Below are 11,786 nucleotides of genomic sequence, written 5' to 3'. Positions count from 1 at the left end.
GTTAACACATTTGGACCAAAACCCACAATCTCTCGTAGCACCTTCAGTTTCTCTGAGCCACATTTACAATTTGACCACACAGACTTACTCATAGAGAGGCAGCATGTGCCCTTACACTACATTGTACACAGTACCAACCACTGAAGACACCTGTGACTGCAGGACAACTTTTAGCTCAGCAGAAGTTGTTTTTATGTATGTAGTCTACCAGTCTTTGTAGTTATTTGTGCAGCCCCCACCACACCTCACAACTTATGTCTGGTTTCAGCATATGGTAAATGTTTAGCTCCTCCTTCCACCCACACATAGAGTCCTTCCTGGGCTCACTCAGAAAGGTACTGTAGCTATGATATGTAGGAAGACTGAGTGAGAAGCCCACATTTGAGACCATAAAATGGACATCTGGAACAAAGTGATCAACTTGCTGTTTCTTATAGGTAGGATTACTACTTCTTGCTATACAACACATGCATGGTTAAACAATAGAACCATAAAAACATTTGCATTTGCTTTTTGGAATTGCATTTTTCATAGCCCCTTGATTTTCATTGGGTTTTATACTGACTGACATAAACTGCATGCACATGTCTGGATGACCTCCTACCGTGAAGATGCCATCATAATGAAAACAATACTATTACAATGTTGGTCTCATGGCAGGGTAAATAAGAGGGCTTAACTGGATACTGGCCTATATGCTTTGCGCATTTGAGTGGCAACATCCGACAAACAGGTCCCCAATTAAAGTACTGTACTGTACACGGAGTGTACAAAACATTCGGAACACCTGCTCTTTCCATGACATAGACTGACCAGGTGAATCCAGGTGAAAGCTATGATCCCTTATTGATATCACTTGTTAAATCCACTTCAATCAGTGTAGATGAAGGGGAAGAGACAGGTTAAAGAAGGATATTTAAGCCTTGAGACAATTGAGACATGGATTGTGTATGTGTGCCATTCAGAGGGTGATTGGGCGAGACAAAATATTCAAGTGCCTTTGAACAGGGTATGGTAGTAAGTGCCAGGCGCACTGGTTTAAGTGTGTCAAGAACTGCAATGATGCTGAGTTTTTCACGCTCAACAGTTTCCGTGTGTATCAAGAATGGTCCACCACCCAATGGACATCCAGCCAACTTGACACAACTGTGCCAGCATCCCTGTGGAACGCTTTCGATACCTTGTAGAATCCATGCCCCAACGAATTGAGGCTGTTCTGAGGGCAGAAGGGGGTGCAACTCAATATTAGAAAGGTGTTCCTAATGTTTTCTACACTCAGTAGATTGCATGTGCAACATGCTGCAAATATGGTTATCCATTGTCTTACTCTGCTTTTCCCCTGGTCTGAATTCATTCAACTTCTCATTGTTTCTAAAAAAACAAATATATTGTGTTTTATATTACCCTACCCCTTAGCACTCATGGGAACAGTGAAGTCTGCTCTGATCATGGATCCACCCCAAAGGAGAGTGGAAGTCCCTCTTGGCTCCTCTCTGACCCTCAACTGCAGTTTTGAGCCCCAGACTAGTGTCTGGGTGAAGTGGTATTTCAACCAAATCCGATCATGCTGTGACTCTAGTTCCAGTCAACTTTCCTCCCATAAGATATCGGTCAACAAGACTGTGGAGCAGAAGGATGGAGGTCATGTCCTTCAGGAGTCTGGGAGAGCTTGGTCCAGACTGACTGTGAGAGATGTCAGGCACAATGACAGTGGGTGGTACTTCTGCCAGGTTGTGGTAGAAATCCCTTTCCATAGAAACAGTAAAAGCAATGGAACTCAAGTTATTATAAGTAAGTACAAAATAAAATGTTCATCTGATTCATCCTCCTTTCTTCAGCATGTTCATAAATGTATCGTAGTTATAATGGTAATATGTATCATACAACAGTAGCATCAATGGCAGCACTGCTAATATACAGTATATTTTTTAACTCATTGTGTTCTTTATAATGCAGCTGGCAACAAGACAGAGAGTACCCCTCCATTGATGACAGGTAAATCCTTAAGCTTCAACCATAGATGTTCCCTACATCATTTAGCAGACGCTCTTATCCAGAGTGACTTACAGGAGCAATTAGGGTTAAGTGCCTTTCACATGGGCACATCAACCGATTTTTCACCTAGTTGGCTCGGGGATTCAAACCAGCAACCTTTCAGTTGCTGGCCCAATGCTCTTAACCGCTAGGCTACCTGCCACCCCTATGAATGTGTATTTGTGCGTATGTGTTTGTCCGTGTGTATGTGTGTGCGTGCCTGCCTGCATGCATGCATGTGTGCATGTGTGGTTGTGTGTCAATATTTTTCTAAATTACAATGTTGATTTCCATACTTCTTCTTACTGTATACAAAATAAATAAAAGTGTCTCTCTTTGAAGAAATAATAGACATTTCCCCCATGATCTCCCTCCAACCAGTAACTCGGTCTCCCCACTCCAATGGGGGTTTGCTTGTAGGCTGGAAGCTGTGGGTAGCAGTGGGAGCAGCGAGTGCCATACTGGTCACACTGCTAGTGGTCATCTTATTACAACGAAGGAGTAGCAAGATACAAAGAGGTACAAATATGTTTTTGCTATAAAAATTGATTTAGCCAGTAGTATACACACTTTTAACTGTATTAATCTTAACCAGATCTAGTGACCTTCTATGGCAGAGAGGAGTAGTTTGTAGAGGGGGAGGACGGTCAGAGCATATGAAACAGATGAAAGAAAATAAAGATAAATATCCTAGCACTGAGAGAGAGCGAGTGAGTGAGAGAACAATGAAAAAAACAGCAAGCCCTGTGCACTCATTTATAGAGCAGCTCGTATGCTGAAAGACAAGTCTGCCTGTCTCACAGTCCTTAGAGTGTGCTGAATGAGAGCGCAGGTGGTATGTGGTTAGCAGCTCAGAGACAGAGCAGGGGAGAAAATGACATGTGTCAGTGTACATCAGATTGCATGTGGTTACAGCCTCATTCTTTGCAGCCTGTGTCTTGTCCTTTATGCCCAGTCTACGACCTTCTTGAGAGTGCAGGCTGATGTAAATATATGTTGCTGTGACAATTACTGTGGAGTAAATTGTTTTGTTTTTCTTGTGTATTTCTAGAGAATCCTATCTATACCAATTTGCCTCCACCAAACAGATCTGCAGTAAAACAGCCCTCTCCGCGTCCAGGAATACAGATGGACAAACAGAAGATTTCTCCTCCTTTAAAAGATCTCAGGACCCCAACTCTTGCCAGAACCCATGACAACAAACCCATCAAAATCCCAACTCCATGCAAAGCAATTGACAACAAACACCTCAAGATCTCAACTCCACCCAGGGCCCATGACAACAAACACCTCACCAAGACCCCAAATCCACCTAGGGCCCATGACAGCAAACACCTTCCAACTCCTGCCAGGGCACATGACCTCAGGACCCCAACTCCATCCAGGGCCTATGACAGCAAATGATTCATATTTCCTCTCCTGAAACTTCCAACAGATAAAACTATCTCAGCATGTAATTTAGTATCTTGTGAGTGAAGTCCGACTCTGTGCTATCCTCTCTTACACGAACTATCGCTTCAGTATTGTTTTTGGTTGCTGTTCATTCATTTTCCAGCAGATGGCATGCTATGGTAGCCTACTAATTTAGGATAAATTATCGTTGTATAAATATTATTCTCAGGGTCATTTAAAGTTACCGGAGTTCAGTAAAGCATAATTTAGTAACAAGGAAAATAAGTGCTATTTTCTGGAATGTATTTTGTATAGGTTGCCTTTGTAAAAAAGACGGTTTGGCAACACATACTGGGCTTGAAATACATATCTATAGCTGTTTTTAGTGAATTAATAACATTCCATATTTCAATATTTTCTTACAATGGTAGTGCCAAAATTGTGAAACAATAAAGTATGTGACTGGCAATTGTGCTATGAATTTACACAAAATCGGATACATACATCAACCTCGGTGGTTTGTGGTATATGGCCAATATACCACTGCTAAGGGCTGTATCCAGGCACTCCGTGTTGCGTTGTGCTTAAGAACAGCCCTTAGCCGTGGTATATTGGCCATATACCACACCCCCTCGTGCCTTATTGCTTAAATAACTGCGCAAATGTTTTCAGTCAAATGAACAACTAAAATGTATCCCTCAATCAACTTCCAAAGTTCGAAAATAGCATGAAAGCATGAAAATGAGCATTGAATTAGGAATTAGAATACAAGAATGGTTATTAATTTTTTTATGATGGGATCAAGGTCAGACATTTTGGTCAGGGAGTTGGTCAACCATGGTTTGCCAGTGCTGTGATAAGATATTGTGTAAAATAATGATTTTGAAGGATTTATCTGCAGTGTATGTTTGGTAGCTAGCTAGCTAGCTAGCCAGACAGTTTTAGAGGAATGATTCCATAAATTGTTCTAATTAACTGCCAATATGTCAACATTCCATTTGAACAATTCAGTCAATCCACAGCCATACTTAGACCGGCTGAAATCAGTTAATGATAAGATTTAGCTAGACAAGTTGTAAATGCAAGAAGTACTGATATTGTATCACACAATAGCACTTACAGCGTTCCAAGAAAACAAAAATATAGACATTTATTATCTGTTTACATATATTTTACAGGCTATTTATGTACAAAATAAGTATACAACCCATATAAACTGTATTTATAATTGCATGACAATATTTTAGGTTCACAATAATTAAAATTAGACTGGTTTGTATTTCTCACTGAACAATATGGCTGCCATTTTCACCCCATTCTGGAGGTTCGGACTAGAGGGAATACAGCTACTTTTTCATTGCAGGTTAGGATAATTAACGTGGCAGGTTACGATACTTAGGTTAAGGTTTGGAAAAGGGTTAGGAGTAGGGCCGAAAGGAAGAGTCGAAGCGAAAGGGATAACTAGGCCCAAAAGCTGTCTTCTCCAGCAGGTGGCGTTATTTCTGCTCACCAAGCGAGGAGTTTTTGTATCGAGGTCAATGAGAGAGTGTCGACATTTGTAAACAAAACATTTAATGTCTTATTTGCTAGGTGGGGCTATTTGATCGAATAGATAAATTTCATAATGCGGGTTTTTAAGAGTGTACTGATACAAGTAGGACACTTGACATCCCGGCAACTTTGAGAAAATACACTTTATATCGGAGTCGTGCCTGTTGTTCACATGCATATCTGCCCTCTCTTTGGCTAGAATGGTAACAACTGATCGTACCTCTTCCCGACTGCCTTCCATTTTTGAAGACATTTATTTTCATTGTTAAAGCGGCCACTTGAGTATGTGGTCAATATAATGTATAATCTATGGTTAGGGTTAGCTAAAATGTTATCCTAACCTACGACGAAAAGCCTCTACCGGTCGTGCCTGTATTCCCTCAAGTCACAATCCATTCTGGAACTTTTGAGGGTTTATAGCCTCTCTAGTAAGCAGCCAGGTACTTAGGTGGAGCCAGCCTGCATGGATTATCGCGCTCACTAGCCAGCACACGTAACAGGTGGAGCCGTAAAATCATATGGAATCAAATCAAATTGAAGATACTTTGGATACATTTCTAACGGTGTAGACTTAAAAGAAATACCACTACAGCCAGGTAAGTCGTGTATTGCAACTTGCGCGAGGAGCATTCATTGTTAAGTTGTTCTTCATGGGTGAGGTCAGTCGTAAACAAGAGAAGTCAACTAGCAAACTAACTAGCCAGCCACCTTGGTAGCAGGTAGGGTGGTGGAACAAGACTATACACGGCATGCACTCTTTGTAGTGGACACCTTTGATTAGTTTTAAGGTGTAGTGTTCTTCATAAATATAAAATAACTCATCAATATTAGCCCTATTAAAGTAAATAGTTATAGCAAGTTATTTTGATAATTCACCTTTTGCCCACCAGTCATTCCTTTCATTTCTTTATCAGAATCAGAAATTATTTTACATAGGTCTCATGAGTCGTATTAACACACCTAGAGTATCTTCAGGAAGTATTCACACCCTTTGACACTTTCCACATTTTGTTGTGTTGAATTAAAAATGGATTAAATTGAGATTTTGTGTCACTGGCCTACACACTGCCCATAATGTCAGTGAAATTATGTTTTTAAAAATGAAAAGCTGAAATGTCTTAAGTATTCAAACCCTTTGTTATGGCAAGCCTAAAGAAGTTCAGGAGTAAAAATGTGCTTAACAAGTCACATAATAAGTTGCATGGACTCACTCTGTGTGCAATAATAGTGTTTAACATGATTGTTGAATGACTACCTCATGTCTGTACCCCACACATACAATTATCTGTACGGTCCCTCAGTCAAGCACTGAATTTGAAACACAGATTCAACCACAAAGACCAGAGATGTTTTCCAATGCCTCGAAAAGAAGGGCACCTACATTTTTAAATTTTTTGCTAGATGGGTAAAAAAAAAAAGACATTGAATATCCCTTTGAGCATGGTGAAGTTATTAATATAATAATAATAATATGCCATTTAGCAGACGCTTTTATCCAAAGCGACTTACAGTCATTAACTACACTTTGGATGGTGTATCGATACACCCAGTCACTACAAAGATACAGGTGTCCTTCCTAACTCAGTTGCCGGAGAGGAAGGCGCTGTTGACTTTAAAACAGTTACAAAGAGTTTAATGGCTGTGATAGGAGAGAACTGAGGATGGATCAACAACATTGCAGTTACTCCACAATACTAACCTAAATGACAGAGTGAAAAGAAGGAAGCATGTACAGAATAAAAATATTCCAAAACATGCATCTTGTTTGCAATAAGGTACCAAAGTAAAACTGCAAAGAAATTAACTTTATGTCCTGAATACAAAGTGTTATGTTTGGGGCAAACACAACACATCACTGAGTACCACTTCATATTTTCAAGTGTGGTGGCTGCATCATGTTATGGGTATGCTTGTCATCGGCAAGGACTAGGGAGTTTATTTATTTATAAAAATAAACAGAATAGAGCTAAGCATGGGCAAGATCCTAAAGGAAAACTGGGTTGTCTGCTTTCCAACAGACACTAGGAGACAAATTCACCTTTCAGCAGGACAATAACCTACACCACAAGGCCAAATATACACTGGAGTTGCTTACCAAGATGCCATTGAATGTTACTGAGTGGCAGAGTTACAGTTTTGACTTAAATTGGCTTGAAAATGTCTGTCTATCAATAATCAACAACCAACTAGACAGAGCTTGAAGAATGTAAAAAAGAATAATGTGCAAATATTGTACAATCCAGGTGTGCAAAGCTCTTAGAGACCTAACCAGAAAGACTCAGCTGTAATTGCTGCCAAAGTTGATTCTAACATGTATTGACTCAGCGGTGTGAATAATTACAGTGGGGGAAAAAAGTATTTAGTCAGCCACCAATTGTGCAAGTTCTCCCACTTAAAAAGATGAGAGAGGCATGTAATTTTCATCATAGGTACACGTCAACTATGACAGACAAATTCAGGAAAAAAAATCCAGAAAATCACATTGTAGGATTTTTTATCAATTTTTTTGCAAATTATGGTGGAAAATAAGTATTTGGTCACCTACAAACAAGCAAGATTTCTGGCTCTCACAGACCTGTAACTTCTTCTTTAAGAGGCTCCTCTGTCCTCCACTTGTTACCTGTATTAATGGCACCTGTTTGAACTTGTTATCAGTATAAAATACACCTGTCCACAACCTCAAACAGTCACACTCCAAACTCCACTATGGCCAAGACCAAAGAGCTGTCAAAGGACACCAGAAACAAAATTGTAGACCTGCACCAGGCTGGGAAGACTGAATCTGCAATAGGTAAGCAGCTTGGTTTGAAGAAATCAACTGTGGGAGCAATTATTAGGAAATGGAAGACATACAAGACCACTGATAATCTCCCTCGATCTGGGGCTCCACGCAAGATCTCACCCTGTGGGGTCAAAATGATCACAAGAACGGTGAGCAAAAATCCCAGAACCACACGGGGGGACCTAGTGAATGACCTGCAGAGAGCTGGGACCAAAGTAACAAAGCCTACCATCAGTAACACACTACGCCGCCAGCAGACTCAAATCCTGCAGTGCCAGACGTGTCCCCCTGCTTAAGCCAGTACATGTCCAGGCTCGTCTGAAGTTTGCTAGAGTGCATTTGGATGATCCAGAAGAGGATTGGGAGAATGTCATATGGTCAGATGAAACCAAAATAGAACTTTTTGGTAAAAACTCAACTCGTCGTGTTTGGAGGACAAAGAATGCTGAGTTGCATCCAAAGAACACCATACCTACTGTGAAGCATGGGGGTGGAAACATCATGCTTTGGGGATGTTTTTCTGCAAAGGGACCAGGACGACTGATCCGTGTAAAGGAAAGAATAAATGGGGCCATGTATCGTGAGATTTTGAGTGAAAACCTCCTTCCATCAGCAAGGGCATTGAAGATGAAACGTGGCTGGGTCTTTCAGGATGTCAATGATCCCAAACACACCGCCCGGGCAACGAAGGAGTGGCTTCGTAAGAAGCATTTCAAGGTCCTGGAGTGGCCTAGCCAGTCTCCAGATCTCAACCCCATAGAAAATCTTTGGAGGGAGTTGAAAGTCCGTGTTGCCCAGCGACAGCCCCAAAACATCACTGCTCTAGAGGAGATCTGCATGGAGGAATGGGCCAAAATACCAGCAACAGTGTGTGAAAACCTTGTGAAGACTTACAGAAAACGTTTGACCTGTGTCATTACCAACAAAGGGTATATAACAAAGTATTGAGAAACTTTTGTTATTGACCAAATACTTATTTTCCACCATAATTTGCAAATAAATTCATAAAAAATCCTACAATGTGATTTTCTGGGAAAATTTTCTCAATTTGTCTGTCATAGTTGACGTGTACCTATGATGAAAATTACAGGCCTCTCATCTTTTTAAGTGGGAGAACTTGCACAATTGGTGGCTGACTAAATACTTTTTTTTCCCCACTGTAGCTGACGTGTATAGTGTTGAGTCATCCGCATGCATAGACACACTGGTTTTACTCAATGCCAGTGGCATGTCATTAGTAAATATAGAAAAAAAAGTAAGAGGAGGCGCCTCCCGAGTGGCACAGCGGTCTAAGGCACTGAATTGCAGTGCTGAGGCGCTACTACAGCTTCTGGTTCGATCCCAGGCTGTTTCACAGATGGCCGTGACCGGGAGCCCCATGGGGCGGCACACAATTGGCTCAGCGTCTGGCCGGGGGGATTTCCTTGGCTCATCGTGCTCTAGCGACTCCTTGTGGCGGGCCAGGCGCCTGCAAGCTGATTTCGGTCGTCAGTTGGACGATGTTTCCTCCAACACATTGGTGCGGCTGGTTTCCGGGTTAAGCGAGCAGTGTGTCAAGAAGCAGTGCGGCTTGGCAGGTCATGTTTTGGAGGACGCATGGCTCTCGACCTTCGCCTCTCCCGAGTCCATTGGGGAGTTGCAGCGATGAGACAAGATTGTAACTACCGATTTGGATATCACGAAATTGGGTTGAAAAAAAAGATGTGTTGTTACCTACCCTTACCACCTGGGAGCGGCCCGCCAGGAAGTCCAGGATCCAGTTGCAGAGGGAGGTGTTTAGTCCCAGGGTCCTTAGATTAGTAATGAGCTTTGAGGGCACTTTGGTGTTGAACGCTGAGCTGTAGTCAATGAATAGCATTCTCACGTAGGTGTTCCTCTTGTCCCGGTGGGAAAGGGCAGTGTGGAGTGCAATAGAGATTGCATCATCTGTGGATCTGTTGGGGCGGTATGCAAATTGGAGTGGGTCTAGGGTTTCTGGGATAATGGTGTTGATGTGAGCCATGACCAGCCTTTCAAAGCACTTCATGGCTACAGACGTGAGTGCTACGGGTCGGTAGTCATTTAGGCAGGTTATCTTAGTGTTCTTGGGCACAGGGACTATGGTGGTCTGCCTGAAACATGTTGGTATTACAGACTCAGTCACGGATTGGTCAGCGTGCTGACCAGTTGGTCAGCACATGCTCGGAGTACACGTCCTGGTAATCCGTCTGGCCCTGCGGCCTTATGAATGTTGACCTGCTTAAAAGTCTTACTCACATTGGCTACAGAGAGCTTGATCACATAGTCATCCAGAACAGCTGATGCTCTCATGCATGCTTCAGTGTTGCTTGCCTCGAAGCGAGCATAGAAGTGATTTAGCTCGTCTGGTAGGCTTGTGTCACTGGGCAGCTCGCGGCTGTGCTTCCCATTGTAGTCTGTAATAGTTTTCAAGCCCTGCCACATCCGACGAGTGTCAGAGCCGGTGTAGTACGATTCAATCTTAGTCCTGTATTGATTATTTGCCTGTTTGATGGTTCGTCGGAGGGCATAGCGGGATTTCTTATAAGCGTCCGGGTTAGAGTCCCGCTCCTTGAAAGCGGCAGCTCTACCCTTTAGCTCAGTGCGGATGTTGCCTGTAATCCATGGCTTCTGGTTGGGGTATGTACGTATAGTCACTGTGGGGACGACGTCATCGATGCACTTATTGATGAAGCCAGTGACTGATGTGGTGTACTCCTCAATGCTATTGGAAGAATCCCGGAACATATTCCAGTCTGTGCTAGCAAAACAGTCCTGTAGCTTAGCATCTGTGTCATCTGACCACTTCCTTATTAACCGAGTCACTGGTGCTTCCTGCTTTAGTTTTTGCTTATAAGCAGGAATCAGAAGGATAGAGTTATGGTCAGATTTGCCAAATGGAGGGCGAGGGAGTGCTTTTTACGTGTCTCTGTGTGTGGAGTAAAGGTGGTCTAGAGTTTTTTTCCCTCTGGTTGCACATTTAACATGCTGGTAGAAATTAGGTTGAACGGATTTAAGTTTCCCTGCATTAAAGTCCCCGGCCACTAGGAGCGCTGCCTCTGGATGAGCGTTTTCCTGTTTACTTATGGCCTTATACAGCTCATTGAGTGCAATCTTAGTGCCTGCATCGGTTTGTGGTAGTAAATAGACAGCTACGAAAAATATAGATGAAAAGTCTCTAAATAGTGTGGTCTACAGCTTATCATGAGATACTCTACCTCAGGCGAGCAAAACCTTGAGACTTCCTTATTAGATTTTATGCACCAGCTGTTGTTTACAAATATACACCGCCACCCCTTGTCTTACCGGAGTCAACTGTTCTATCCTGCCGATGTAGCGTATATCCCGCCAGCTGTATGTTATCCATGTCGTCGTTCAGCCACGACTCGGTGAAACATAAGATATTAAAAAATTTTATGTCCCGTTGGTAGGCTAACCGTAATCTTAAATCGTCTAATTTATTTTCAAATGATTGAACATTGGCTAATAGGATTGATGGAAGAGGCAGTTTACTCGTTCGCCGTCAGATCATTACAAGGCACCCCGCTGTGCTTGTTGAATGTCCTTCCCTATAAGCGTCCTTAAAGTCTGTTTATCAATTTGTTTACAGTAAAATAGCATTGTATCTGGTCAAACATAATTTTTTCCCAAAACTTTACTAAGGGTTGGTAAAAGGCTGATTTGGTCGGCTATTTGAGTAAGTAAAGGGGGCTTTACTATTCTTGGGTAGTGGAATTACTGTTGCTTCCCTCCAGGCCTGAGGGCACAAACGTTCTAATAGGCTTAGATTTGAAGATATGGCAAATAGGAGGGGCAATATCATCTGCTATTATCCTCAGTAATTTTCCATCCAAGTTATCAGACCCCGGTGGCTTTTCATTGTTGATAGACAACCATTTTTTCACCTCTTCCACACTCCCTTTACGGAATTCAAAATTACAATGTTTGTCTTTCATAATTTGATCAGTTATACTTGGGATGTGTAGTGTCAGCATTTGTTGCTGGCATGTCATGCCAAAATTAGCTAATC

General features: G+C 42.1%; 2 protein-coding genes across 3 annotated transcripts in view; both read left to right on the top strand.

Annotated features, from left to right (window-relative positions):
* Positions 1 to 334: 334 nt before the first annotated feature.
* On the top strand, positions 335 to 3,893 carry LOC311149002 (uncharacterized protein). 2 transcript variants are annotated; one of them, XM_084186062.1, is made up of 5 exons: positions 335 to 437; positions 1,417 to 1,791; positions 1,957 to 1,995; positions 2,455 to 2,553; positions 3,086 to 3,893. In XM_084186062.1, exons 1-5 carry the CDS (start codon positions 395 to 397, stop codon positions 3,436 to 3,438), a joined length of 909 nt encoding a protein of 302 aa, XP_084042188.1. In that variant the 5' UTR covers positions 335 to 394; the 3' UTR covers positions 3,439 to 3,893. The 2 variants fall into 2 exon arrangements, with proteins under 2 accessions (XP_084042188.1, XP_084042187.1); XM_084186061.1 differs by having other exon boundaries at positions 338 to 437; positions 2,416 to 2,553.
* Positions 3,894 to 5,222: 1,329 nt separating this feature from the next.
* The window catches only part of LOC311148992 (semaphorin-4E-like), a 25,918-nt gene continuing 19,354 nt past the window's right edge, over positions 5,223 to 11,786 (top strand). Inside the window, exon 1 of the mRNA XM_084186049.1 lies at positions 5,223 to 5,573. The gene's annotated coding sequence lies outside the window, so the exon portion shown is untranslated. The remainder of the gene's footprint in view (positions 5,574 to 11,786) is intronic.

This window comes from Coregonus lavaretus, assembly GCF_964263955.1.
Source record: "Coregonus lavaretus genome assembly, chromosome: 21".
NCBI classification, from domain to species: domain Eukaryota; kingdom Metazoa; phylum Chordata; class Actinopteri; order Salmoniformes; family Salmonidae; genus Coregonus; species Coregonus lavaretus.
The sequence above is the reverse complement of the archived record's forward strand: the minus strand, read 5'-3'. Positions and strand labels throughout refer to the sequence as shown.

Coding starts and splice junctions, on each gene's coding strand:
- LOC311149002 (XM_084186061.1), top strand. CDS start 395: ATGGACATCTGGAACAAAGTGATCAACTTGCTGTTTCTTATAG. Junction 1,996..2,415: donor TACCCCTCCATTGATGACAG/GTAAATCCTTAA, acceptor CCCTCCAACCAG/TAACTCGGTCTCCCCACTCC. Junction 2,554..3,085: donor GAGTAGCAAGATACAAAGAG/GTACAAATATGT, acceptor GTGTATTTCTAG/AGAATCCTATCTATACCAAT.